Raw genomic sequence first — 27,898 nt, 5'->3', positions numbered from 1 at the left:
ACCCCAACGAACGTGGCAGAGGAGATCTGTCCTGTTTCCTACAAATGCACCCGTCTGTCTGTCTGTGTGTCTGTCTGTCAGGCTGCAGCACTCCTCCTCCTCCCACGCAGGGCACACAGCTCCCCGGGCCTGGCTGTAGACAAGGCCGCACCTGGAGGCCTCGGGCCTGCAGGAGCCCAGCGCATGCCCAGGCCAAAGCCTTGGCTGCTCCCTCAAGGCCCGGACAGCTCCCTCGCTCCGCTCCCTGCGGCCCGGCCCCGCTGCTCCCCGCCGCTACCCGCCGTCCCCGCTCTCGGTCCCGCCCCACGCCCCGCCCGTTGGCTCCCGCCCCGGCCCCACCGCCTCCCGCCCCGACGAAATCTCGCGAGATCAGCCCCGGGTCATGCGCCTGCGCGGTGAACCGGCCCAAGGGGAAGGGGCGTGGCCTCCGCCCCGCCGCCTCACGGGTCCGCCGCCATCTTGTTTCTCGGCCGCCGGGCGCGCGCTCTGCTCCGGACGCACCCCTCCCCCTCCCTCCCGCCTCCCGCCAGCCGGGCCGGAGGCAGCGCGGCCGCCGGGCGGAGGAGGCGGAGGTCGCGGCGCCGACCGGTACGGTGAGTGAGCGGAGGGCGGGTTAGACGACGGCGGGGGGGAGGCGGCGGCCTAGTGAGAGCCGTGGGGCGGGGGCGGTGCGAGGGATTCTCCCCCTCCCCCCTCTTCGGCGGCGCCACTCCGATTGGCGCAGACTCACCGCGCGCGCTGATTGGCCCATGCGGAGGGAGGCGGGCGAAAGAAGCCGCGCGCTAATTGGCTGCTGAGAGGCGGACCGGGGAGAGGACGGGGAGCCCAACCGTTTCCCCGCGCAGCGCGGGGTGGGGGCGGCGAGGCCTAGGCGAGTCTGTGCCTGTGTGTGGGCCCTGCTGCGGACAGCTCGGTTCCGCGTCCCGTTACCAGTTGTTACCGATTCCCGCTTGTTTTGGTTTATTTTATTATTTTTTTTTGCTCCGCACGCCTTAGGAGGGGCTGGGCCGGCCAGAACTGTGCTGTGTGCGCGGCTCTGTGCTGAGTCCTGAGCGGTTCCTGAGAGAAGGACAGAAGCGCGGCCCAGGGCCAACAGCTGTTGCGGTCGGCTCGGTTCCATTCAGGCCGTAGTGTTCCCTATCTACTGGCTGTGGAGCAGCGGCAGGCTCAGAGCGCTCACAGGGAATGAACGGCGACGGTGGCCCCTTGGTCTGCAGTCTGCCTCCTCGTGGTGCTTTGTCTGCAGGCAGCCGATATGGGGGTCCAGCTGGTTCTGCAGAGCAGACTGCAAACATGGTCTTAGACGCAGCACACACACCTGGCTCATCAGACAGCAGGCACTGCCGTTGCCCGTGGCAACATCGCGTGTCTTTTGATAGGTGTATCCACGCCTTCTTTAAACGAGGTTATGTTTTTGGTCAGAGCTGCTGTTATTACATTGAGCCTCATTCCATTGCTGGCCTAAAACCGTGCGCAGCACGCTGTCCCTTGTGCATTGGTGACGAACGGGCACAGCCTGTCGTGATGCTGCTGGCATTGCACGGCCCTGTGTGACCGCTGGGTTTGGTGCAGCGGATACCGCTGACCGCGGGATGCAGAGGTCGGGCAGAGCCTCCGCTTTCATTCTATTTGTTGCGATTTCAACATGTTGCATATGTTGAAACATGTTGCACCGCTTCCGAGCGGCGGGTGGGTGCCCTGACTGGCGGCCCCGCAGCGCTGCCCGCCAACCCGGCCCCGCGCTGCCCAGGGAACGGCTCTGCGCTCCGCCCTCCCGCGCCGCCCCGTGACTCGCCGCCGGAGGAGGAGGCGGGCGTTGCTGGAAGCGATAGCCGCGCTGGCCAATCAGCGGCGCCGCGCGGCCCCTCCGCGTGTCAGCTGGCCAATAGGCGTCGCCGAACGGGAGAGGAGGGCGCAAGGCCGCGCCGCCGAGGGGGGCGCGGGCGGGCGCCGCTCTGACCCCTGCGCTGCCTCTCAAGGTAACTTTAAAGCAGGAAGCGGACGGCCGGGGCGAGCTGCCGGCGACAGCCAATGAGTGCGCGGGGCCGCGGCTCCCCCCGGCGGCGCTCAGCCAATGGGCGCGGCGGGGCGGGCGCAGCAGGGTAGGCTGAGCGGCGTCTGTTAAAGGGGCCGGGGCCCCGGTCCGGCGGGGACGCGGAGTCCCGGCAGGCAGGGGTCAGCTCAAAGACAAAGGAATGGCGGGCCGGCCCGGGACGCCTGGGGGCCGCGGTCCTGCGGCATCATCCCGTCTCGCCCGGCGGCCAGCCTCCGCGGCCCGGTGAGTTGGTGGTGCTGGCGGGGGCCGCGCGGGTTAGGCGGGGGGCGGCCGCGGCCCGGTGACAGCGCGGAGATGGCACCGCCCGGCACCGTGCGGGGCCTCCCCTCTGCAACGACGGACGGGGCTGCGGGTGCGGGCGCGGCTCGACGCCCTGGGCTGAGCCCCCGGCGTCGGGGAGGCGGGGGGTCCGGCGGGCGGGCGAACGGAGGGGTCATCCCGGGCTGAGCTGTGCGCGGGGCCGCGCCGCCAACCGGGAGTGTGGATCGAGGGGGGGCACAAAATGGCAGCGCCTCCCCCGGTGCCCGCCAAGCTGCAGGGCTGGGGAAGGGGGAGGGAGATGAAGGGGGATGCGGGAGCCGGCGCTGACGCCTGGCCTCTGCGGCCCGACGGCACCGTGGGCATTGGGCCCCCAGCTGCCCCCGGGCTTCTGCCCGCAGCCCTTTTGTTTTCTCTCCCATTTGCCACCCAACACTGAAGGTCACTGAGAGGCCGAGCGCCGCTGGGCACACGGCACGGCCAGCGAGCTGAGAGTGACACGGGTGAGCAGGCAGCCCCGGGGGAACCAAGCCTGGGCCTGGAGCCGGTGCTGAGCTGCAGCCCAGTGCCCGAGTGAGGCCTCCCCACATCAGCAGTAGTGACCTTGAGATGCCGCGGCTCCCGGCCTCCGGAATGAAGGACAAAGTTTGTTGACGGCACTTTGGCTGGGAAAAAAAAAAGAATGCGAGTTGAAAAATGAAGCTGCTCCCCTCGCCCAGGGCAGCGAGGGCATGGGGAATGGTGTGCAGCTCAGCATGAAGTGCACATCGCAGGCATTCCTCACCCTGCACTGCAGCGGGATGTTGGGTGCTGCCGGCACGTCCTTGCCCACTTCAGGGCTTTTCAGCTGCTAATTGTTGGCTTCAGAATTGCTGTTCTCAGAACTGGAGGTAATTATGTTGTGCACCTGATGTCAGAGCTGGGTACGTTCCCTGAGCTTGGCTGATGCCACCTGTAACTGAGAGACCACACTGGGCTCTGGCTGCAACCTGAGTGCTTTTTGAGTTGCTGCAGCCTCTGAGTGTCACTGGGTATTTTAATTCCATTACAGCTGGTGGGAAGCCTTTCCTCAAGCTTTCTGTGGCTTCATGTGGTTTCAAGTCAGACAGGAGCAGAGGGAAACCATCCCCTATTGGTACCAGTGGCTGCCCCAGATCGTTGGTGGAGCAGCAGCAGCACCTGACGCGGCTGTGGGGCATCTGGGTGTTGCTGCCAGCAAGGTCACTGCTGGCCTCTACGTGTAGACATGAGCCATTTTAAGCTGATTTTTTCCATGTATTTTGGATGCATTCAACTCCTCCATGATTTTGAGAGGTAGCCAGAGCCTTCATTACATCCAGCATTCGTCGTATTTCAGATCTTGAGCTTGCAGGGGGCCGTGGATGTATAGCAGTAGGTGCTGCTTGATCTTCCTGGCAGAAGAACAGCAAAAAGAAGCCATGAAGCTTCCAGCACAGAAAAGGGATTTGCGTACGCATTCTGCCCGCTCTGACCTTCTGGTACCCGTGGAATGGAGGGAAGGTTCCCGTGTCCCAGCTGTGCTGCTCTGTGGGCTTGGGGTGTGTTCTCCATGCCTCAAAGGCCCCTGCTTTGAGCAGGCCCACAAACCAGGCCCTAGGTTTCCTCTGAGGACTTTTCCACGGCTGTTTCTTGTACTAACGCAGCTGGCAGCTCCAGCAGGGGAGGCTTAGAGGACGCAGGGTTGTTGTGGGAAGCTGTTGCCTATGGGTTGAGCCTGGTGGGGGCCTGCAGGAGGTCACCTTCAGAGCTGGTGCTGGTGTTTGTATTGTTGGGTTCCTTGGATTGGCCTGGGATCTGGTATTTATGTAATGCAGCGTGGCATCTGTATTCCAGTGGTGTGGGTACAGGAAGCAGCTTAGTAGGGCTGCCTGCACTGGAAGTGAATCAGATCGGTACGGTTAACTTCAGCTCTTCCCTTGTTTTGCTGTTGTGCTTCAGAGTGGCCAAAGAACCGCTGTGGGGGCATTGTTGTGTGACCACATGTTGGGTTCTGCTGAGGAAGCTCCTGTTGTGTATTGCTCAGAACCCAAGAATTCCTGCGTGCTGAGATCTCGCTGTGGGGATTTTCTCCTGTTGTCTATGGCTTGCTGTCCTGTTTGGTCACTGCTTGATGAGTCAAAGTGGGTCACCCTCAGCTGTCTTCCTTATTCATTGAAGGTGACCCACAAGGGTGCAGATTTGGGTGTTTATAGCAGGAGACCATTAAAAAAAAAAAAAGGCCTCATGACAGCGTTCTGCTGCCTATTGAGCACTGTAGGTTGTGCTTTAAGTGAGGTTTTCTGACCTTGGGAGGCAAAAAGCGTGAGCCCGTGTTATAAAAATGATTACTTTTAACTTCTGTGGGATGCCATTTGTTCATTTAATTAATGAAATGGAGTGAAGAAGGAAATAAGAGCATGGAGTGTTCTGATAATCCCTGTAGGACAAAGAGCCCTGCAGCTCCTAAGAGCCCTGCGTTCATTTCATTTCTCTACCAGGAGCAGCAAAGTGCTCAGAAGCAATGCTTAGAGCTGGCGGCCTTTCCCTCTGCTTACAGCTGTCACAAGGGTTTGTGAGCACCTCCTGTTTGCCATTCACGCGTCTGCTGCGGTTGAGGTGTGCTTTTAATCCTTCCTTCTGCCTTGCCCTCCTCCCTCTCCAGCAGGACGGTGGTGACTGAGCCTAAAAGTGCAGCAGATGAGCAAAGAAACACGCAACGCTTAAGGCTGCATTAAAACTGGAGCATAACTGCCCTAGATGAGCAACGATTTAATGATGTTTAACTGTTGAAATACCAAATATCGAGTGTGACCCTTGTGCTCTTTCATTCAAAGAAGAACGGGGAGTAAAATAACCAATGCAAACAGCAATTCAGATTATTTTGTTTGCTTTACCTTCCAAAAGAGAACTACGCCGGCGTTATTTTCCACGTGGTGGTTGAAGGTTTGCAGCCCAGTTTTGGACTCGGTGCAGGCAGCTCTCAAGCCGAAGCTCAGTTCTGTGCCGTGCTGGGGCTGTGATACCGGCCTGGCGGATCTGCGTGCGCGGCTGTGGGCCCTGCTGGGCTTTTAGCAGTGCTGTCAGGGAGCTCGTGCGCTGCGGTGACCGCAGTCAAAGTGTGAGCGTGATTGCTGTTATCTTCATGTCCTGAAGGAGTGAAGCCAGCTGACAGCAGCCTGACGCTGCCCCGTCCCACCTCCTGCAACGGCCGCTGCCTTTGGGTCACGCCGTGTTCTGTACAGAAGTCAGCAAGGCGCCGTGGCACAGCAGTGCTCCCATCCTGAGCGCCCAGGGCAGCACGGCACTGCGGCTCTTGTCCTGCGCAGCCTGCGTGGGATGTGCCAGCTCTTGATCCAGTGACAGCCTGGAGCTCGTCGAAGCTTTTCTGTGAGACCTGGGCTGTAATTCCATATCAGGAGAAGCTCTCTGGTCGGTTTGTGCCCTGTGTGAATGGAGCCAGCGGGATGCTATGTTCTGCCTCCTCTCTGCAGGAGCTGCAGCACGGCCTCGAGTCCAGCCGTGCTCCTCCAGCCCCAGCCTGCCCAAAGCAGGTGGCAGGGGCTGTGCTGGGAGTACAGTGGGATTGGTGCAGGGCAGATGGGGCACGTGGGCAGCGTGCCTGGTGGCAGGGCCCAGCCAGGGTCCCAGTGGAGCTGCGTTTGAGGAGTTGGGTGCTGGTAGAAATGCAGATCCGGAGCCTCTCCTGGGCGTTGCGGCTGATTTGGGCTGAAATCAAACGCTGTGCCTGGCAGGAATGAAAACAAGTAACGCATTAGAGGTACGAGGGAGTTAATGTTCAAACAGTGCTTTGAAGATAAAATATATACTGCTAAATAGTTCAAGAAGAAAGGGCTGGAAGGCACCTGAAGAGGTCATCTTGTTTGTTTTTCTGCCCCAAGACAAGAGCAACTCGAGCTCAGCCCTTTCTGACTTGTTTGTGCAGCCTTTTCTTACCAACCTGCAGCAAGATGTGCTCTGTATCCTCCACAGGTAACAGTCCAGCTCCACTACCCCTGTCTGTTGTGGTCAATTTTCATTTAACCAAATGAGAAATCTACAAATGTACACCTTATCCAGCCCTGGATGATCCTCCATGCCGACATCACGGGGTGACGGGACCAGCTGTGTGTGCAATGCTGCAAGAAGGAAAGGTTAAAAATAAACCACAGGGTTGCAGAAGCTTCTTATAATGGCACACTGGAAGGAAGTGCTTGTTTTGAATTATGGTGGTTATGCAGAAACCTCTGGAATTTGCTCGTAAGAGGTTGAAAGTTTGTTTTCATCGAGAGCAGAACTTGAGAATCTTTGTAGGTTTGTGAGCATGGCCTTTTCCCACTGCCTGCAAGGCTTTGCAGGGCTGTTCTACAGAAATGGAGAAGAGTTCCTGCATCGCTTGGGTAAATGATTTTGGCCTGCATTTTAGCTGTGACTTGATGTGTGATTGCTACCCACAGTTAAAGGTTGTTCTTACGCTTTGCTAACAGCAGCGTCGCTGGTGCTGCCACGTGCTGAACGTTGCTGTGCTGACCCTGCTGTCTTTGCCTCTTTCTGAGTATCAACCAGATCATTCAGCTCACCTGAAGTTTATTTTCTGGTGCAGTTGGAGCTCTGAGCAGACCCAGAGTGTGCTGCAAGGAGTGAAGTTGTGCTGCTGTGTTTTGATCACTCGCACTTACGTACACGTGTGTCTGGATGCTTTGTGCAGAGCAGCACGTGGAGCCTGGCTGTGCTCCTGGCTGGAACGTCCTGCTTGTTATCTGTGCTTCCTGCTTGGTTTTTGTTTGGTTGGTTTTGTTCAAGGCTGATCTTGCTTCCAAAACAGTTGCATACAAACACAATGTCTCCTTAGAATTGCAATAAACACCACCTTATTTCAGGAAAGGTTTGGATGGGAATTAAAAGATTACCTGCTATCCTGAATGGTTCTCAAAGCAGAGGAGCTGGGCGGTGAGCTGAGGCATCTCAGTGGCACGACTTCCAAAGGTTTGTTTTGAAGTGAGGCCGCACGGGGTGCGATGGCACGCAGAGCAGCGCAGCTCCTCGCAGCATGCAGGCGTGCTGCCAGCTCAGCATCGGCCGTCACAGAGCTGCCCGGTCTCAGGGTTGGTGTAGCCCATTCCAGACTGGACTGATGCTCTGTTTGGGGTTCTGCTGCTCCCTTGGATGCCCTCATGGCCGTAATGAGAGCAGGATCTCCCAGGGGTGCTGGCACGTGGCTGTCATACACTGAAGACTCCTCCTGTGCCACCATTTACAGAGATGTGTTACTGGATTCGTGTAAACCTGTATGTGCCTCTTGTGAAACTAGTTCAGCGTCGCTAGATTGTTCCTCCTGATTTGGGCAGGATCAGGTGTCTGGCACTTCTTGCTACGCAGAGCTCATTCTTTAGATATGCAAGTGGGCTGTGCACATCTTACTTTTTAATCAAGGGACAGGCTCCCAAAACAGCACTGCAGTGAGAGCATCACGCTGGGAGCAGTGCTGAATGTCAGAGCAGAGTTTGTTCCAGATGCTCGCTTTTCAGCTCTGTGGATCCGTTCTTCGTACTTCAGGGTTTTGCTGTGTGCAGAGGCATTGGTTTTTATTCTCTGCTGTATCAAAAAGTAGTGACATGAAAGGAAACGCAGTGCTGCTTTTTTTCCTGTAGCACCACTTCCCAATAATTAGGCTTCTCAGGAGTTTGTGTGATAGGAAGCGTAAAACCAACAGAGTCGTGTGGCTTTTTGGGTGGTGGTTCTTCAAAGCCCTGTCTGTGGAGGTGGTAATTCCACAGAGGAATGGCCATAGACTCTGACGGGGGGAGGACGTGCAATGGCAGTTTTCAGTTAAAACAAATATGTCTGTACCTGCAGCTGGGGGTGCTGAGGTGCTGAGGCACAGCACTTGTCTGTGCTTCTGCCTTGTTTCTTTACAGCCTCCATCTCACTGCAGGTTGAGCCGCATCCTGGAGGCGCTGGGAAGGAACCCTGCTGCCATGGAGCGCTGTGCAGAATGGGCTCTGTGTCGTCGGGCCAGGCTGGGAGCAGCGCTGTGCCATGCAAAGCACCTGCCAGCTCTGCCCAGCAGCAGGTGCCTGGCGGTGGGAGCTGGTTCCTCCTTCCCTGAGAGCCTCACAGCTTCTCAGTGCGTCCCTCCGGCACTCTTACTTTGCATATCCCCTCAGATATTTGGATAAATTGCATTTAGACCTGCTCTCCACCCACCTGGTTTGTTCAGCTGCTGCTGGGCACGGCCTGCTTGGGGCTGCAGGTGGGAGGTGGAGGCTGTCCTTGTGCCTGGCCCTGTGGCAGTGCCCCAGCTCCTGCCCTGCATCGCTGCTTCTTCCAGCTGAGGAGCTCCAGGTGGAACTGCAAGATCAGAGCTCTGAGTTTAGTTTGCAGCTGTTCTGCAGCTTGTGTTGCCAGTAGCAACTTCTTGCTTGAATGTGCATCAAGGCATTCAGGGGGAGATGGCTTCATTTGGCTGCTTCCCCTTCCCAGGCATTAAAGAAAGATCCTTGCTGGGGCTCTATTTAAAAACAAAGCAACCACAGACAGCAGCAGTGTCTTCATGGCTGCTTTGTGTCCTACGAACTGAGGTCCTTAAGCACTTGTCAGCTGCCACAGGGTTTTTTAAGTTGAATGTCTGCAAAAGGTGTTCTGCTCTGGTGAGCAGAAAAGCTCTAATTGCAGAGTGTTGCTGCCTTAGTTCTTGAGATGTGCTGCCTAATCTGCTTTGTAATCACCTCCAGGCGTTTTATGCCCAGGCCTCAGCATTTTGGCCTCCTTTTCCCTGTGTCTGGAAACAGAATGTTATCCTTCATGGGGCACCCTGGGGCTGTTCAGAGGGGATGCGTGGTGTCAGGGTGGATGCAGCCCACTCCTACGTGCCCATTTCTTACCTGGTGTGTGCTTCGGAGGCTTTGGGATTTGTTTGCTTGTGCCTAATGGAGTTATGTGAGATGGGTTTGAGCCTCATTCAGCAGCAGGATGAGGTGGGAGAGCCTGGAGCTTGTGGGGATCCACAGGAGGAAGTCCTGGGGTGGGAGAAGCAAAGTGGAAGGGAGCTGTGGAAGCTCCCTGCATATCAAAGCAGATGAACGGGGTGAGATGCTGATCACACAGAGCTGCCTTCCCACTGGCTCAGGGGGGTTTATCTCCAGCCCCGCGGTGTTTTTTCTGCTGGTGCTATTCCTGATAGCAGGCATTCTTAAATCACAGGAATGCAGTTCCCCCGGGTGAAGGAGCTTACCTAATGGTGCAGGAATGGTTCTGTTGTTAAAGTTGGTGTCATGGAGCCAACGCCGAGGGTTTGCATGGAAGTTTGGGTTTTTCTGTTTTCTCTGTGATGCTTGCAGGCATATTCAAGGTCCCTCACGTATCTCTCCTAGTGGGAACCAAGAACTGGAATAATGTCTTAGCTTTCACCTGCTTAGGCTTTTATTTCAGACTCTGCCATTATTTCCTTCTGCAAGTTTTCTGAAGAAACCAGGCTGTGGGCAGTTCTTCTCCCCGCTCACAGGCCTCCTCTCACTTCTCCTCCACAGTCACTCTCCATAGCAGGTGTCCCTCACTGCTGCTCTGAAACCAGTCCTGTGTGTGCTCTGCAGGTGGGAATTCTCTGCCTTCCTCAGGAGGACCCTTTACATTCTGGGTGATTGAAGCAAACCGTTTCCAGCTCCTCCTTCCAAGTTTGGATGAGTGTGACAGAGGCCTATACCTAATGCTTAATTTGCCCTTGATGTAACGCTGTGTTGTTACCAGAGCTTTCTTCCCCTTTGCTCCATTTTTAACCTGTTGCTTCTTAGGGTTCTGTTGCATTGCAGTGCAGTGTTTAAGCAGGCTGAAAGCAAGACATCTGTGGTTTTGAGTCAGCCCTGAGAAATGATTCTGCACCAGGATGAATGGCATCTCCAGTTGCAGCAAAGACCCCATCAGTGCCAGTGTTGAAGTATTGCCAGGTAGAAAGGATTAGCTTCTGTTTGTGCATCTATGCTATTTTTTGTCTGCATCTGACAATGCAGATCATGGGGGGGAATCAAGGGCCAATGTTAAATTTTCGTTAGAATATTTCTCTCTGTATTTTCTTACAAATACTTGAAATATCTTCGTCTGTAGGAGGATGGCATTATAATGCAAACAATTGCTGAAGAGCCATCAAGCAGCTTGTCAGTCCCTGATTTCCATAGGTGCCCTGCCTGCAGTTCTTCCTGTCTCAGCACCTGTTTCTCTGTGGTCTTGTGCCCTCCTCCTTGCCGTGCTCTGTCAAAATTCCCCCCAGCTCCTCCTTCCCAGGGTGGTTAAAGGGAAAGGATCCTGAAGAGCGCAGCCTGCAGGAGGTGCCCCTCTCCCTGATCTGCTCATAGGATTTCATGGCGTGGCCTCGCTTTGGCCTTGTAGGTGCTGGACTCGGTGCTGCTGTGCTGCATTGGGGCTGTGCTGCCTTTGACCTGAGGGTTGGCAGCAACACGAGCTGCGCCATTCGTGTCCCAGCTGAACGTGGGCTGCTGTCTTCTGCCCTGCTACGGTAATGACAGCACTGCTCTGGAGGTGTTTCCCTATGGAAGCTGTAACACCATTGCTCTCTTCACAGCTGCTGCGTATGAGGAGAAGCTCAGAGGTGTATTCTTTGTACATCTTGTCATCTTGTGGGGACCTCGGGGCTGCTTGGGGTGTCCCCAGGAGCGTTTAGCATCACTAACACAGGGCCCCGTGCTTGTGCTCACTCAAGAGGTGCTCACCAACTCCTTTGGTGTGCACCCAAACATTTCTGTGCTGGGAACATCAGGTCCTGCACCCTGCTGGGCACGGCTGCCTGCTCTGCGGTGCTGCTGGGCTCCTGCCGCGCTTCCAGATAGTGAGCTCTGTGCACAGTGACACCTTTCTAACAGGCACAGAAGAATTTGTTTAATTAAGCTTTTTAGAAATAATACCAGGCTGACCTTGACATTGTCTCTTCACCTTGAGGGGATTTGCTGCTGTATTCTGCACTGTTGTTGGCTGTAAGAAGCACTGGTGTAAATGACTTTCCCGTTGGTGCACAGCGCAGTGTGGGCTGTGAGCACTGGTTGTGTTCTGTAAGTCCCTGTGAGAAGGCAGAACTCTAACAAGGGAATGAGGAGAGCACTTTTATTTTCAACTCTTTTTTGTGTGTGTATTCTTTTTGCAATCTTTGGAAAAGTAAACAAACCACGAGCACAAAAAAGCCCCACTTTTAGAGGTTATGAGTATCTTCACGTGGCTGCTGAGCCGCGGCCTGGCGGACCTCAGCACTTCTCCTGTCAGTTGGCCAGGCTGGGCTTTTCCCGCAGTCCTGGCACTCGGAAGGGATCTCTGGATGCCTGCATCCTTCTCATTGCTGATGCTTGCTCTGCTTTCTTCCAGTTTCCAGCATGTCTACAGATGGCAGCTTTGGCACAGGCAGCAGCAGCGATGCCCAGCAGAGCCTGCAGTCCTTCTGGCCCCGCGTCATGGAGGAGATCCGCAACCTCACAGTGGTGAGTGCCTCAGTGGCTCACATTGCTTCTAGAGAACCCGTGGTGGATTTCAGAATGCCTTCAGGTGTAGCTGCCTTCGGTGCTTTGAGCTAACAGGAGGTTGAGGGATTTCAGATGGTAACTCGTGCTGTTCTGCTGCTTCTCAGCTTCAGCAATACGAAATAAGTGACAAGAGTTACTTCCATGTAAGAGCACTCTTAATCCCCCTCCTTCCCCTTTATAAATTCAAACATCTGGCTATTGGCAGACGGTGGCAATTTTGTGAATGAATTTTTGGATTTCATTTTCTGTATAGAACAATTATGCTCTTTCAGAACCACCTCCTTTGACAAGCCTGAAGTCTTGAAAATCACTTGAATGCCAAGTGCATCATTATCACGTGCCTTATTAATTTAAAGACATTTCATTTAAAAAAAAAAAACACATAGAGGCTGAGAATAGGAATTGGACTAAGTAGCTTCTATTTTTCCATCCCCAGAAGAGAAGTGCCTGGGAACGAGGGCATATAATAAAAATTGGCTTTTGGAGAGAGATGGAGAGATGGCTGTGATGCAGCAGTCCTGCAGGCACATCCTGAGCTTGTAATGCAAGTGAAAACAAAAGAGCCCCAGTTGAAGACGGGCTGTTCAAAGTGAAAACCCCAATCCAGTAGTTGGAAGATAAGCTGCTTTTTTTTCTGCCTGCATGCAGACAGTTGGTTGAAGAAACAGATGTAGAATTTTGTATGCATAACTAGAATTAATTACTTTCTTCTTTTACTGCGTTGAATTCTTGTGTTCAAGAGCTGTAGTTTGTCTTTGTCTCCACATGAAAGGGGTTTATTCCACAGCTTATCAAATACGGGCAGCTTAATTTTTAACTGCTCTGTGAAGCTATTTATCGCATGGCAAGGTAGGAAGTCGCTGGAAATTAACTGGAGACACTGGAGCAGAGAGAGCAGGGAAAAGGATGAAGTGCAGAACATCTGAACGCGGCCGTTCCCAGCACAACCAAACCCTGGCACCCGTGTGCATCTTGTGCTGCCATGCGTGTGGATGGAAGCAAGCTCAGAGCTCACCTGTGTGTGCTGTGCAGCTGAGAGCAGCTGTGATGGAGGCCTGCTTTGCACAGCTCTCTGCTTTGGGGCATTTGCAACGTGCTGCCACTGGCTGGAATGCAGGGGAGGAAAAAGGGAACTGCTCTGTGAGAGCTGGGATCACTGGGCTGCCCTCCGTCCTGCAGGACAAGGGGCTGTAGGTTTCTCTCAGAGAAGCAGGAGGCAGAATGAGGCTGAAACAAGCATTGCAGCTCCGCAGAGAGCTAGAAGTGGCCTGGGAAAGTATTGAGACCTAATTTGGAAAAAAGAAAAGATGAAGAATTGGTTCTACAGTTCGTTGTGCTGGGCAGTAGCCAGTAGTGGTCACGCTTCCCTTCACCGTGGTACTTGCGTATTGATTTTGATTTATGTGACATTTGCCTGTCAGCCTTAAAGGAATAAAGGCTCTTTAAATTGCTCTGGTTTCTCCCACTGTCTCTGCTCTCTGAAGGTTTTAATAGCATTGCACCTTGTGCAGTGCACTTGTAGCTGCAAGTGTCTGCTTGCACTTCTCTTGTTCTTGGAAGTGAAATAATTAGCACCGTTACGAGTTTCACCAATTAGGAATTTTGTCGTCATCTTTCCTTGAGGCCCGAAGCTCGTGGGGCACTTTAAAAAGGAATGAGCTTAACAAAATAAACTCAAGGAAATCTCTGGGATGTTTTTTCATGCCCTAGCAACCTCCCGACTTGTTTACGTGATGGTGGCTGGTGGGAAGTGCCACCCTGATGTGTGTGTGCTCAGCACAGCTCCTGCCTGCTGCCCTCTCCCAGCCCTTCCACACCAGGCCTCTGCCCTCCTGCTGCACGTACCACGTCCAAGATTCTCCCCACAGTGAGAACGCAAAGGTTTTGCTGTGTTCTAATACATATCTATCATTTTCATACCTAAATTGATCACACACCCCCTGCCAGAGCGCTGGCTGTCCCACATACAGCTTCTGTACTTTATTTTAGTAGAAAATGGCATTTTCAGTATTTTTTTTTTTCCTCTTTTGTTTCACTACCGTGTCTGGCAGTGCTCTCCTACCACAGAGAAGAGTCTGCTTTTACTTTTTGTGCCATTTCTGTGGAGAAGACATTTTGTAGAAGCCCTGTGTGCGCAGGGATTCTGCATCCTGGTGCAAGGGATGTAACCTCACCTTTCTCCCTCTTTGAAGGGGCCCCTGCTGGCTGCACAGCGTGGATTTCTTGTTCTTCTGCACCTGCAGAGGAGGGCAGGCAGTGCTGCACTGAAGCTCGCAGCTTCCCTCGCCCCTTGCATCTTCTCAGGGCTTTGTGTTGGCGTCTCAGTGCATCTCTGTTGCTGAGCAGCTGCCAGCAGTGAGCAGGGAGGGTGATTCACTGCAGTGATGGCTTCCTCTCCTCGCTGCCTCCTAAGCCATCCTTACCCTGTTCTGAGTCAGCAGTTCCCTTTGCTGGAAAATGGCAAGGAATCCATTTAAATACAGGAGTAGACAAGGTTTTGCAGGGCTCTTGACACTAAAACTGATACTGGGGAGCAGGGAAGTGCAGGTAGGGCAGAGATTTCATCCTATGGCAATATAGCTCTTATTTGCCTTCATTTCCTCTAGTGAGTCCTTGCAAATTCCATTGCTTTCTCCGTCCTAAGGCACCTAATTGAATTAGTTGCTTCAAATACACATTTCTGCATCTATTTATAACTTTAGAAACATTCTGTTCTGCAGAAGGACTTCAACTTCGAGGTGAAACTGTAAATGCAAGTGTCTGACAGAGGGCTGAGGTACCGCTGTGCTGTGTGAAGTACAGGAGGGCGGCTGGGGATGCTCAGATCTGAGGAGGAGCTGCCCCACCTCAAAGAAAAGGAGTTGTTTCTGTCGAGTTTTAGCAGGTTCAGTTTCAAACAGCAGCAATTTGTTTTAATTTTCTTACCTCTGTCTCAAATGTGGATCTCTCTGCAGAAAGACTTCAGGGTTCAGGAGCTGCCCCTGGCTCGGATTAAGAAGATAATGAAACTGGATGAAGATGTGAAGGTACCCTCATGGCTTCTGTCTTAAGTGTTTATGACCCTTTTGGTGGATGCTGTAGCTGTAATTCCTTGCAATTCATTACTTGTTATTGTCGTTGTTTATCATTATTTTTAAGGTACTTTACAGAACAATTACTGGAATGCACTGTTAGCTGGCCTGCTGTAATTAAACTGAACTGGGGAAGCAAGATCACTTGGGATCTTTGCTGAAGACTTTTTCAGTTCTGCTTTCTTTTGTTAAACACCAATCTGCTGCATAACTCTGGGTGTTTCCTGGCTGCTTGGCTTTTTCTTCCTAGTGCTGATCCTTCTTTTCTCACGTCTCCTTGTTTTTCTTGACTCTTCCTTTCACAAAGCTGTAGAAGGTTCACGTGGGCAGTGACAGCACTGAAAGGTGCTGTGCTGTTCTGTGGAAAAGTGGGGAGAAGTAGTAACTTAGGTAGGTAACATTGGTTTGGTAGTGATACTTGAGCTGAATCTTTGACTTGGATCTGATAAAGTCAACTGGTGAAAGGTTGGAGGCATAAAAGGAAGGGGGGAGAATGGAGCGCGTGTTGAGTCTTGCGCTGCCCCAGCCCTCCTGTTTGTTTGAATAGGAAGAGGCCCTCAGACGTGGCTCTCCTAAGAGAGAAAAGAATGGTTTGCACTCTTATTCTCAATGTGACACCATCCTTCTCCTAGGACAGCCTTTAAATGTTAAATGAGAGTCAGAAAAAGGCGTGTGTTGTCTCCCTGTCCAAGGGAGCTATTCTGTCAGCTGCAGCCACAAGGAACCCAACCCCCTCAGGTCCCAATTTATGTCTGAAGCGAGTGAGTGCCAGCTTTGTGATAATGAAGGGAAGGTGAGATTTAAGAGGGAAAAGAGTCTTTGGCATTCCTTCTGGTGTTATTTAAGAAGCCTGCACTGGGGATTCAGCACTAATGCCAAGCCAGCTAATAACGAAACTGCTCAACGTGAGCAAAACTTGAGCGAGATGCTTTTTAAGGGAAAGGAATCTGGTGAGGCGCATGGTCTTTATCTGTGTCTCCAAACCTCCTTTGCAATTTCTGCATTCATTTCAGATTATCTTAGTGTTACAACTATAAAGTAAGGGCCAGGCTCTCTTCAGCTTCTCGTTCAGTATCACTTGCGTGTGCCCAGCGCTGCCAGCAGAAGCTGCTGGGTGATGCCCACAGCTGAGTACAGCCTGCTGCAGCAATTCAGAGCTGCTGGCTCAACACAACCCGACACGAAGAGGCAGCACCTGGCCAGGTGTGTGCAGCAGGCTGTGACGACAAACTGCCTGTGGTCAGTGCTCTTGGCACTGCGTCTGACTGGAGGCTCTTTGGGCTGTCAGACCGGGGATCCGATGGGGAAATTCCCCAAACTTCACTGGTAGGCAACACAGCCGTTCAGATTTGAGTAACGTTACGCAGTCGCCTTGACTTTGCTGCATCGGAGTCTTGATAGTAACTTCAAAAAATGTGTGCATTTAATTACAGATGATTAGTGCTGAGGCCCCTGTGTTGTTCGCCAAGGCAGCTCAGATATTCATAACAGAACTGACGTTGCGAGCCTGGATCCACACAGAAGACAACAAGCGCAGGACTCTGCAGGTAACAGCAGCTCCTACCTGGCCTTCAGCAGCTTCAGAAACTGTTTCCAACTTTTGTTTTCATAATAGGAGGCATGCTTTGTAAACAGAGGCTTCTATCACCAGGAACCTGGGTACAAAGCGCGTTGCCCACTGTGGTTGTGCTACCTAAGTGCTTTTTGCTTAACTTGGTTTTAAAAACAAACAACAGCCATATAAAGAAAGAAAAAAAGCAGCAGCTGTCTGCTAATGGTGACCTGCTCTAATCCCTTAGGATATCTGTATCTGTCGGACTTCTGGCTGTCTTGTTTTTCAGCAGTAATTCTCCTAAGGCAGGCTTGTAGATGTTAGCTGGGGTCCAGAGATGAGAACAAAAATGGTTCCTCCCGCGCTCTGATGCAGGGATTGCCGTAGTGGCAGGCAGACAAGTGTGATTCCAGCCCAAAGGCGTCCTGTTGGCTGGGTGTCTGACCACTGAATCCTCACTAATTGAGGCCAGTGCCAGTTCCTTAACCTGGATTTTAATGCAGTTACCGTGGGAAGGATGTATTTGATGCACAGAGCAAGGACGAGGTGCTGCATAAGCAGCAAGTGTCGACTCAGGCATGTCCTGCTAACAACTTTCAAGCTGTTATTTCAGAGTTGCACTTAGATCCTGATCCTAATGTACAGGACCTTTAATTGACCCAGGTTTCAATTTAGGAGCACTTTGCCTTCCCCAGCAGCTGCCATCGTAGAACAGCTGCTCTCCGCATGGGCAGTGCAGTGCAGCTGGAGGAATGCAGTCTTTGCTTATCAACTATTTGGGAAAAAATGTAGAGTGGAGAGGTCTGAGTTATGGGAGGAAATTGGATTGAGCCCAGCCCTCAGCACGGAGAACAAAATGGGAGAGACATCTGTTCAGTCAAAGGTTTCTTCCTGGTGAAGATCCTGCTGTAATATATGTAATATATGTAATATATGCTGCCCGTGGAACAGAAATGTCTCTCTTGTGCCTTCTGCATGATCATTGTTTGCACTTAAATGCCAAGGCAGCGCAGGGTTTGGAAATGTCAGCTAGGCTGAAATGTGAGGATGGATGGTCGTAATGTCACCACGCGTCAGGCAGCGCAGGCAGTGCTCTCCCAGCTCCTGTTCATAGAAATGCTTTACAAATTTACCTTCCGTTAATGAAAACGAGGCTTTTAAGAGCTTCTTGAGTCAGCCCTGCTTTTTAAGGTGGTTTGCTGGGATGTTAAACTGACACAGAGCGTTTTATTTTTTTCTTTTTAAGACTTTCAATCTTTTTTCACTTTTTTTAATCGTGGGGTTGCTGGAGATCTTAAGCAAACCCTGCAGTGGTGCCTTCTGCTGGCTGCCCCTGTTCAGGTCGGCAGCACTTTGACCTAATGCTCATGTTTGGATTTCTTCTTTTGGTGAAGATACGAAAGAAAAGTTTCTTTAGATAAACTTTTTATCCTTACATGCATGAAAGCAGCTTGGAGAAGCTGTTTGCCTTGCCAGTGTTTCTTAGAAGCTCACTGGCTCTTGCACATCCTCTCTCTGATACCTCTGGCCACTTTGCTAACTCTGTGTTTTAATCTTGCTGCTTTCTCTTAGCCCTTCTACAGGCTGCATTTTGTTCTCTCTACATCTCTCAGGATTCCCCTGCCCCAAATAAGACCCTGTAATTCTGTGTCTTTTTCTCACCAAACGCGTAGGTTCCACCTAGGGGAGGTTCTGTAAAAGCTGAAGTGTAATGAACACCCCTGATTAAAAAGCTCTGCTTTGTTTATCTCGTGACAGAACGTGCTTCTAAAGCTGAAAAGTGCTTTTTCTTGTTGCTGTTGTAGAGGAACGACATTGCCATGGCAATTACAAAGTTTGACCAATTTGACTTTCTGATTGACATCGTCCCAAGAGATGAGCTGAAGCCTCCGAAGCGTCAGGTGAGACAGAGCAGCTGCCCTGTTGGCTGTCCTTTCCGTGGGGTGGTTTCACTCTAATTGTTAGGGAGCTGATAACGAGTACAGAGTCTCAGATTTAGACACGTTTGTGCCCCTTTGTGCATGTTTCTTCTTCATAGTGTTCAGATTCTCAATTGTTTTTGGTGCAAATAGAGGGGTGATGACAGAAGCCCGACTCGGGCACTTACCGAAGCAACAGAAACATTTCTAAACAGCTCTGAGAACAAACATTACCACTATTAAAAATGTTCAAAACTGTGCTGACTCTGCATCCTTTGGCTGCCATGAAGCAACCCAGGCAGCTTTGCCCAGCAGTGCCACCTCCTGCGTCCTTCAGGGCAGTCGTTGCTGCTGTAAACATCCTTGACTGGAAGCTGTGAGGTGTCAGCGGGAGCTTTCAGTCGGATGTTTACAGCTGCAGGCTGCTGCAGTCACCTGGGTGCTGCTGCCCCGTGGAAGCCAGCAGACGTTGCTCCAGGAGCTCTTGTTGCCCTCGTGTGCCAGACGGTGCCCAAAGTGCAGTGCGGTGGGGCTGCAGCTCAGTCGCCCCGTGGCTCGCCGTTGCTTCACGTGCACAGAGGCAGATCCTGCACTTGGCTGGGCTGTGTCTGCCTGCTTCCCTCAGCTGCTTTTCAGATGCCTTTGGAGGTCTTTGAAAGGTTCAAGACTTTAACATGTCTTCTTCGAGTGCTGCTGGAAAGACTGGAGAACTGTAAAAGCTTCCTGGCAAGTGCTTTACTTGGAAGCTCTGCTTTGATGTGTTTCTCGTATTCCATTATAAGTCAAACATACAAGAAGTACCTGCTGTGAACAGAGATGCTGCTCCCATGGTAGACCTGGAGTTTGAAAGCTGCTGTTTCACTTTCCGTCTGGAAATGACAGAATTGTTTGGGTTGGAAGGGACCTTTAAAGGCCAGCTGCTCCAGCTGCCTGCAGACAGGGACCCTCGCAGCTCCATCAGTGCTCACAGCCCCCCAGCCCGGCCTTGGCACTCTCCAGGAGCACAGCACCACGCTCCTCTAGTGACCAGTGCCACTCCTCACCACCCTTGCTGTACAAAAGACTTCCTTGCATCCAATCTACATCTCTCCTTTTTAAATGAGAAACCATTTCCCTTGCTCCTATCCCAGCACACCCTGCTATGTCCTCACGGTTCTACTGAAGTGGCTGCAGTGGGAGCTTGCCTGTATCTGGTTTGATACAGAGATGCCAAAAGATTCACTCTGAACACAGCTGAATCATGAGAAATGCTGCTAAGGGGAGAAGTCTGATGCAGAAATCCAGCATAGGTTGGGACTTTTCAGTGGAAAATATTTCTCTTCTTCCACAGTGCTGAAGAATAGCTGCCCATAGGCTGACAGGCTGCCCTTTTTGGCTGGGGGTGCAATCTGTGCTTTAGCACGGGCAGGACTGTTTGACAACTTGGTGTTGCTTACGAGGAAGAGCTGAGGAGGGAACCATGACTGTTATGTTGCTCTGGTAACTGAAGCTACGGCTTGGAAATACAAGGTGCCCAACGATGGGGTAGAGCCTACTTCATGCAGATTTGTATTTAAAGTCATTTTTGTATGTAGCAAGGAAAATTTGAACCTGGAATAGATGCTGATGTCCTTAATTGAGGGTTCAGCGAGCAGCAGGGTTGGAGCTCTATAGAAATAGGGTACCTAAGGACTGGGCTTTACAGAAACAGCCATGGCTCTTCAGTGCTTGCAGTTTTATGACTCGTTGGAGAATTGTCCTGTTGAATACATACTTACATTTATTATGAATCCCTCCTGTAGAGGATTTGATGAAGCGAGCAGGAATTAATTGTGTGCTGCTGTGTGAAGGAGGTGCTGTAAGTGGCCGTGGTACTGCGGGGTGCTGCTGGGAGCCAGGCTCAGTCACTTCTTCATTACAGCCAGCTGCCAGCAGCGTAACCTTTGGGGTGTCATTTCCTGGTATGCTGTTAGAAACCTGGTGAGTGGCTCAGAGTCCCTCTGAGAGCTGAGCACTGAAGGGAAGGGGCTCTCCTACCCACGCCTGATGCCCATCTGGGCAACGTACACTAGTTTTGTTTAATGGAAGTTCTTTTTCTGCCCAGCTGGATGCACTGAAGGTAAGCCATGAGCGAGCCTCTTCTGAGGCAGGGGAGTGGAGCAGACTTGTGTGACGTGGCCCCTACCATGCTGTAGCACGTGTAAACATCCTACACTCTCAGCTGTGAACTCGAGGTGGCTGGGAGAGGATTGTTTACGCCTTCTGCCATGGAGTGAACGTCTGGTGAGCTGTGTCTTCTGCTGGGCTCAGGGTCCTGTGCTCCTCTGGGAGCTCAAGAGGTGCGATTCTCGAGCGTTCACCGCATGTCACATAGCATAATCTCCCCAGATCTACTTTGCATTAAATATCTTGAGTTATAAGGCGCTTTTCTCTTCCAAAGGCATCCACAGATGAAACAAGATGGCAGTACAACAGCCTGTGCTCCTGACAGCAAGCTAGAGCAGAAGCTGTTGTTCTTTACACTCATGAGATATCCCTGCTTCCTGCAGAATCAGGCTGTCAGGCCGTGACATGAGACAAAGTTGTTATTCTGCAAAAGCTGGATTTCAATAAGTAGACCAAGGCCCTGCAGTGTGCATCGAGTGCATGGCTTCTGTTCCCAGGGGTTTGACATCAGAGCTGGGCTAAGATCTGTGTGGGGCACATGGGCTAAGGAGAAGGCTTTGCTGGCAGATGAGGCTTTGCAGGTCTTGTGCATTGCAATTCATTCTGTGCTAAGATAACCAGTGATGATGGAATTTGCTGATGAGGAGCTGTGTGGATTTCAGCTATGGTCATTTTATACGTTTGCTTCTCATGATAAAATTGGTGACTCCATTATTATGTGTAGGATACTGGAAATGGTTTTGATTTCCTTCCAGCTGCATAAATGAGGAAACCTGGTTTGAGTGATCGTTTTTGAGTCACTTAAGCTGTTAGAAGGGAGGCACTGGAGGCACCTTGGTGCTTGTGGGGGTGCTCAGCGGTGGCTGGGCTGGGCAGCTGGGGGTTCCCTCCCCATTTACCCACTCTGTGCTGTGCTGCAGGAAGAAGTACGTCAGGCTGTGACCCCGGCTGAACCCGTGCAGTATTATTTCACCCTTGCTCAGCAGCCTGCCGCAGTGCAGGTCCAGGGGCAGCAGCAAGGACAGCAGACCACGACATCTACAACCACCATCCAGCCGGGGCAGATCATCATTGCACAGCCTCAGCAGGGGCAGGTGAGTGTGGGCAGAGCTCGGGGCTGTGCAGTGTGCTGGGGATCCTTGGCTCACTGCAGTGTCCTGTTCTCCCTGCTGCCAGCAGTGCCATAGAAATGGGTTTTCCTTTGCAGCGTAAGGAGCTGAATTGTGTTGACCCAGTGAGCAAAGCAGAAATATCCTTTGAATCTCCGTGCTGTAGGTTATGTTGTTTTGTGGGAGTGCAGTGCACTGTTACCCCAGAGCGAGTCACAACAGCCATAGGACACATTCTGTCTTTTCCACATGCAAGTGAAGCTGTAATGATTTTTGAGCTCTGCAGTCAGCAGTGTTATTGTTACACTGTGGTTTTGATGGTTTTTTCCCTTCCTCTCCCTGCCTTTCTTAATAGCATATTGAATGCCACAGTGAGGTTAGCACGGCACCCTTTGCTTGTCTGGATGAGCACTGCTCTGGCAGGAGGCTGCCCTTGCCAGGTGCCAACCACGACACCGCTGCGATCTTCAGAGCTCTGAGATCTCAATTTGAAATGCATGCATTTTCTTGAACATATTTGGCTTGTCTCTCGAGTACCTGTGCCAAAGAGTGGCTATCTGCAAAACCAGAACACAGGGCTCCCTCTTCGTAGTGTTGTTACAGGGTGTGCAGGATGCCCTGAAGCCAGGATCACGCGGGTCTTGCTGCGGTGACTGAAGCATCAGTGAGGAGCAGCGGGGCTCAGCAGCAGCCCTGCGGCCTCAGCCCTGTTCTGAACGCAGCCCTGTGCCAATGCAGGTGGGAGAAGGCCAGCAGGTGCAGATTGTGCAGGCCCAGCCGCAAGGACAGAGCCAGCAGGCGCAGAGCGGGACGGGGCAGACCATGCAGGTCATGCAGCAGATCATCACCAACACGGGGGAGATCCAGCAGATCCCGGTAAGCCGTCGTGGGGCTGGGAGTGAGGTGAATGCAGCTGCTTCAGCGTGGGGCTGTGTGTGTTTGTGTGCCTTCAGAGCTGTGCAAGGAGGTTTGGGCTGCGCGCGTTTCCTGCGCCGGGAGAGAAAAGGAGCCGGGTGTGACATGAAGGGGGAAATAAACTCAGGCCGTGCAGTGCCAGCACCACTGCTACCCACAGGTGGAATAGCGTTAGTAGGAGGCAGGACAGAAAGCACTTCCTGCATAAATTAGTTCTCCACTACAGCATGCTTGCAATAAAACCTAATTAACTTGTGTTGTCTTTACTCGGTTCTGCCTCTGCAACCCGGAGCCACGGCCTGTCGGACCGAGTGGGAAAAGTGCTGCCTGTGAGTCATTAACCAACTCCTACATTGCAAAAAAGCATTTCTACAGCGTAGTCTGAGCTGATGGCAGGAATGACTTTGTGCTACCAGGACGTTTCTTCTCACTTTCACGTTAACGTAAGGCTGCTGTGCCCTAAGATTGGGATTTTGAGTGCACAGCGAGCCGTGAATTCTGGCACATGTCCTGGGTAAACACGAGGCTCCCAAAATGTCATTTTCCCCCTCTTTGTAGCTTGGAATGCCAACAAAGCTGAGCCTTTTGGTTCCCACCTGAAAAATTTCACACGCCTTACAATAAAAGTCGATAAAATCCTTCCAGTTCCACGCACTCAACCAGCAGCACAGGGGTCAGACAGGTGACCGAGACGAGCGCTTCGCTTTGTCTGTGATTCCTCTTGCTGTTACGAGGCTGACCAGCTGCACAGAGCTGATCTCACCCAGGCTGAGGTTTGCTCAGCGTCCCTTTGGCAGATGTTTGTGCTTTGACAGAGCATCTCGAGGAAAGCGAAGGCTCTGCGTGCTGTCACATTCTCCCAGTTCACTTCCCTCTTCTCATCTCTGCAATCCTCAGCTGATTCCTACACCAGGTGTTGATCAGGAGGGACAAGACTGCTTGCCAAACGTGCTGCTTTACCACCAGCAGCCTTTTTCCTTCTCCACGTTCTTCACCGCCTTTCTCTTGCATTTTTGTCCTCCTTTTCTTTATGGAAGTCTCTCTTGGACGCTTCTTAAAAGCATTTTGGATAGAGATCTCTACCCCTGCCTGGGTGAATCTGGTGTAACAGAGCAGCAATAAAAGAAGTTCAGGCTTGTTTCGCAGTCATCCCCAGTGCAGGCTGTAAGTCCCTGTAGGAAAGGGACCTGGAGATTTGCAGGGGGGAAGAATTCTTTATAAAGCAGCTTTGGAAGGGGCTGAAGCATTCTGCAGGAAATGCCATTCTCCACCCAGGTGATGCTGTTTTAATTGATGGCGTGCTTTATGAACGAGCCACTGGAGGCTTTTTAATTAACACCTGCTTTTGGCCAGGAGAATTCTTCCACCTCATCTTGCCTGGCAGCACTGGGGCTCGTGGCCATCCTCAGGCACTGCTGGGGTTGCAGTTGGGATGGAGCTGCCTGAGTGGGCATCTGTTGTGCTGGGGATGCTTGGGTTCCTCGTGAGCGTAAGGCGATAAAGCAGAGTACCTCAGGAGGGGTGTTACAGTGAAATACAGTTCTCACTCCAGTACCTAGGAGAAGTGCTGCCTTGACAGTAATTAATGTGATTCCTCTTAATTGCAGCATGTTGAAGAACCACAGCCTGTGCTGGAGGAAACACCTTTCCCTTTGCTTCCAGCAAATGAAATGCAGCCGAGCAGGAGCCACACAGCCAGCATGAGAGCAGAGTGCCTGGGAGCATGCTGTGTGGATCCACAGTTACAGTCCTTGCTCTGCTCACTGCTGCTCTCTGTTCTGCTCTCTTTCTGCTCCTCTTTTATCCTTTCTCCCCTAAATCTCCTTCCTATCTTGGTGCAGTCAGTGTTACCTTCTGGCAGCTCTTTTCACTCCGCTCTCTGGTGGCGTCCAGCTCCAAATCTTCCTTAACACAAACACAGAAGGCTGAAACACAGAGCTGGTAGCATCTGCTAGCATAGGAGTGGTGGGAGAACGGCCTCAAACAAACAGAGTAGAGCTGGAAGGAAGGCAGGAAATGCATCCATCACAGAGCAGCCATTTGTTTGCCCACGTGAATTCTGTGTTCAATTTCATCCATGCCTTCACCTTGACCTCGCAGGGCGAATCTTTGGAGGTTGCCCTCATTTCTGGAGGCACTGTGTGTGAATTGCTTCTATCACTGCTGGGAGCGTGGTTGAGATGGAAGCAGGAAGCTGCAGAGTGGAGAACTTGCTCAGCAGGCAGAGCTCAGTGCAGAAATGGAGTCTTTGCTGAGATGTGTGCTTGCGTTGGGTCCATTTGCTCATGAAATAACATTGGTGCTGCTGGGTTCAGCAGTGGGAGGCAGCAGGGCTGTGTGCCAGCAGCTCCTGGTCCCTGAGCGGTGCTCAGGTGCTCTGCACGCCTTCCTTGCCCCTCCTTAAAAACAAAAAACACCTCAAAGTGTTTTGGATGCAAGGCACCGTAAGGCTGTGAACCAAAATGTTCTGAAGTTCAACAGCGCAGCACCAGGAACTCAATGGCAGTCAGCCACGTGGGGACCTTTCCATCGCCTCTCGGTGTGTCCCACCAGCTGCCTCTGCCACAGACTGAGAGCTGAGGGCACTAAGATGGCTCTGCTCAGACCCCTCAGGCATCCAAGATCCAGGCTGTAGGTAATAAATGAACTTGCATTGGAATGTGACACAGAACCGACACGAGCCAGGTAAAGAAGAGTTGCACTTCAGGGCTGCAGATACTATCTTGTGGTATACTTCTGTCATCTCCGCTGCCTTCAATGATTTGAAAATGTCCTGTGTTTCCCTTATGTTTTTGGCAGCATGTAGTAGGAGTGTCATGACGTGCAGCTAGCTCGGAGGAGCCTCTGTGTGTGAGATGAAAGGCTGAGCAGTCGCTGCATTCTGGTGACTGAGAGGGAAAACAAGTGTTACAGTGCTCTGAAACGTAGCACTCAACATGCTTTAGCTACTAACTGGCCTTTTGTCCTGGAGAAGGAAGCGCTGTGCTTCTTCAGGTTCTCCTTGCAGAGCCTGGAGGAGTTCTGGGGACTTGGCTCTTGCCCTGTTCTAATTCCTCTCCCCCACCGCTGCTCGGCTGGAGCTCCCCAGTCTCATCTGTTACCTGGCTTCTGTTGTGGAAACGAGAAGGCAAGTTGGTGTGTTTCAGGTTACACAGTTACCTGTTTAATTTTCTTTCCCTGCCCCCTCCGCTTGTCTCCAGGTTCAGTTGAATGCTGGCCAGCTGCAGTATATCCGCTTAGCCCAGCCTGTGTCAGGCACCCAGGTAGTCCAGGGGCAGATCCAGACGCTTGCAACCAATGCCCAGCAGGTATGCGCTCCGACAGCAGGGCTGGCCTTTGCTGTTATGGTGTTGTTCCCTAACTCCTGAAACTGCAAACTCTGGTGGAATTTACCAACTCTTGGGCCAGGGATCCTGAGTTTCTTTTCTTCCTGTTTACCTTCATCAGAATAACGAAGCGAGGAGCGCAGCGGATGTTTCCTTTACCTGTGTGTGAAAGCTGCATGCTGTGTGTGTGTGTCTTGCTGCATAAAGCCCTTGCTGCTTCTGAGCTGGCTGCAGGTTTATCAGCCTTTTCTTTACTTCTCCTGGTTGGGTGAGGGAGGAGCAGCAGCTCTCAAAGCTCTGCAGCAGTGACACATCAAGGCCAGCCCTGCTGCCGCCAGGTTGGCTCGTGATCTCTGGGGCTGCTCGTTAAGGGATTCTGCTCTGCCTTCAGAGGACAGGAGGGCTGCTGCTTCCCTGACATCCTGGAGGCCGCAAGGTTCTCCTTGTGAAAGCCAGACGTGCTTTGTGAGCACTCAGTCCCTGTCCTTTGTTCCTGACTGCAGTCAGGACCAACGTGAGCACAGGCTGCTGCCCTGTGATGTGTCCCCCCCCCCTCACGGTGGGGCACTGAAGCTTGCAAGAGTGGAAAAGCTCTGAAGGGCTGCGGCAGGATGTTGTCTGTGGGTTCTGAGCCTCCCCAGAGCTCCGTCCCTGACTGCCCTTCTCTCGTCCTCGCAGATAACGCAGACAGAAGTCCAGCAGGGGCAGCAGCAGTTCAGCCAGTTCACAGACGGGCAGGTAAGAGCTCGGGCCGTGTTGGTGCCGCATGCCTTCAAAGTCCAAGCTGGAAGGACTGTTTGGGTTTGTTCTGGATATCAGCTCTTCAGGTAAAGCGCTGCTACCGCAGCCAAACCTGAAGCAGAGGCAGAATAATGGATCCTGGCCGTTCCTGATGCAGGTGGATTCCTCAGCGCTCTGTTTGCTCCAGATTAACGCAGCCCATTTTAGTCCTGACCAGCTTTCAAATACAGGTCTGAACGTTTAGCCTGGCTGTTGTGTGAGCAGCATGAGCTCAGTCTGAGCATCAGGAATGGACAGAATGATGTACGATGCAGTGATAAATGTCCGATTCACGGCCTGGTGCCGGGGACAGATTTCACACCGGCCTGAGAGCTGCTCAGGCTTCATGCCCACAGCGGCGCTGCGTGAGAGCTGACCTCCCTTCCCCTCCTTCTGTCTGCCAGCAGCTCTACCAGATCCAGCAAGTGACCATGCCTGCAGGCCAGGACATCGCGCAGCCCATGTTCATCCAGTCCACCAACCAGAGCTCGGATGGCCAGGCCACGCAGGTGGCGGGGGACTGAGCGGCGTCCCTGTGTGGGGAAGCAAACACGTGCCAGCTTCACCCGGCCTGGTCTGAGGAATGCGTTGCTTCTGCGTCTCCGTACTTGACAGCGAGCCTCCAGCAGGCTGCGGTCTCTGGTGCACCATACGCCTTCGTCTGGTGGGTATGAGAGCATATCCAGCAGACACTGACAAGAATGCAAGATTTTTATTTTTGGAAGTCCATATTTCAGTGCGTTCAGCTGCTCCTTCAAAGCCCGCGAAACTGAAGGGAGCCGATGGAATTCGGAGCATCTCATTGAGCAGCGGTGAAAGGCTCTGACCTGGGGAAATGATTCAAGGTTTGCTGCAGGAGCTTCCTGCCTGGTGCTCCGTTTGTGTTTCTCCCCGAATAGAGCTAGGTTCAGTGCTGCCATCTCAGTGGTCTGTTACGGGTGGGAGGGGGGAGCGTGTCTGTGTGTTGGGTTGCCTCTCCTGCCTCCTTTTTTGGTAAGCCGGAGCATTGAATATATGCAGCTAGGGGGCAGGGAGTGGGGGCAGAGTAATTAAAGTGAAAACAAAAACATTCCTTGTATTATGACTGTGTTTTCTAAAGACAAAATGATTCTTGAATTTGACCTGGTTTATTCCAGAGATGCTAATGGCATCCGGATGAACCCCAACCCCCGTTCACTGTTGTTCTGGCTTCGGTCGATGCATGTAATATAAGCTTCCTCAAACAAAATAAATTCCCTTTGTAAGATAA

At 52.3% G+C, this 27,898-nt stretch overlaps 1 protein-coding gene across 7 annotated transcripts; it reads left to right on the top strand.

The window, feature by feature from the left end:
• Positions 1-533: 533 nt before the first annotated feature.
• Positions 534-27,898, top strand: NFYC (nuclear transcription factor Y subunit gamma). Of its 7 annotated transcripts, none has more exons than XM_042885067.1 (10): positions 534-593; positions 11,678-11,790; positions 14,787-14,858; positions 16,337-16,450; positions 18,261-18,356; positions 21,440-21,613; positions 22,367-22,504; positions 25,744-25,851; positions 26,548-26,607; positions 27,054-27,898. In XM_042885067.1, exons 2-10 carry the CDS (start codon positions 11,686-11,688, stop codon positions 27,171-27,173), a joined length of 987 nt encoding a protein of 328 aa, XP_042741001.1. In that variant the 5' UTR covers positions 534-593; positions 11,678-11,685; the 3' UTR covers positions 27,174-27,898. The 7 variants fall into 7 exon arrangements, with proteins under 7 accessions (XP_042741001.1, XP_042740998.1, XP_042740996.1 ...); XM_042885064.1 differs by having other exon boundaries at positions 566-588; XM_042885062.1 differs by lacking the exon at positions 534-593 and adding an exon at positions 2,174-2,278.

Source organism: Lagopus leucura, unplaced genomic scaffold (genome assembly GCF_019238085.1).
Source record: "Lagopus leucura isolate 7727_CA_CO unplaced genomic scaffold, USGS_WTPT01 Super-Scaffold_100048, whole genome shotgun sequence".
NCBI classification, from domain to species: domain Eukaryota; kingdom Metazoa; phylum Chordata; class Aves; order Galliformes; family Phasianidae; genus Lagopus; species Lagopus leucura.
This window is presented reverse-complemented; position numbering and strand designations above follow the sequence as displayed.

Coding starts and splice junctions, on each gene's coding strand:
- NFYC (XM_042885061.1), top strand. CDS start 10,194: ATGAATGGCATCTCCAGTTGCAGCAAAGACCCCATCAGTGCCAGTGTT. Junction 10,255..11,677: donor CAGTGTTGAAGTATTGCCAG/GTAGAAAGGATT, acceptor GCTTTCTTCCAG/TTTCCAGCATGTCTACAGAT. Junction 14,859..16,336: donor AACTGGATGAAGATGTGAAG/GTACCCTCATGG, acceptor ATTTAATTACAG/ATGATTAGTGCTGAGGCCCC.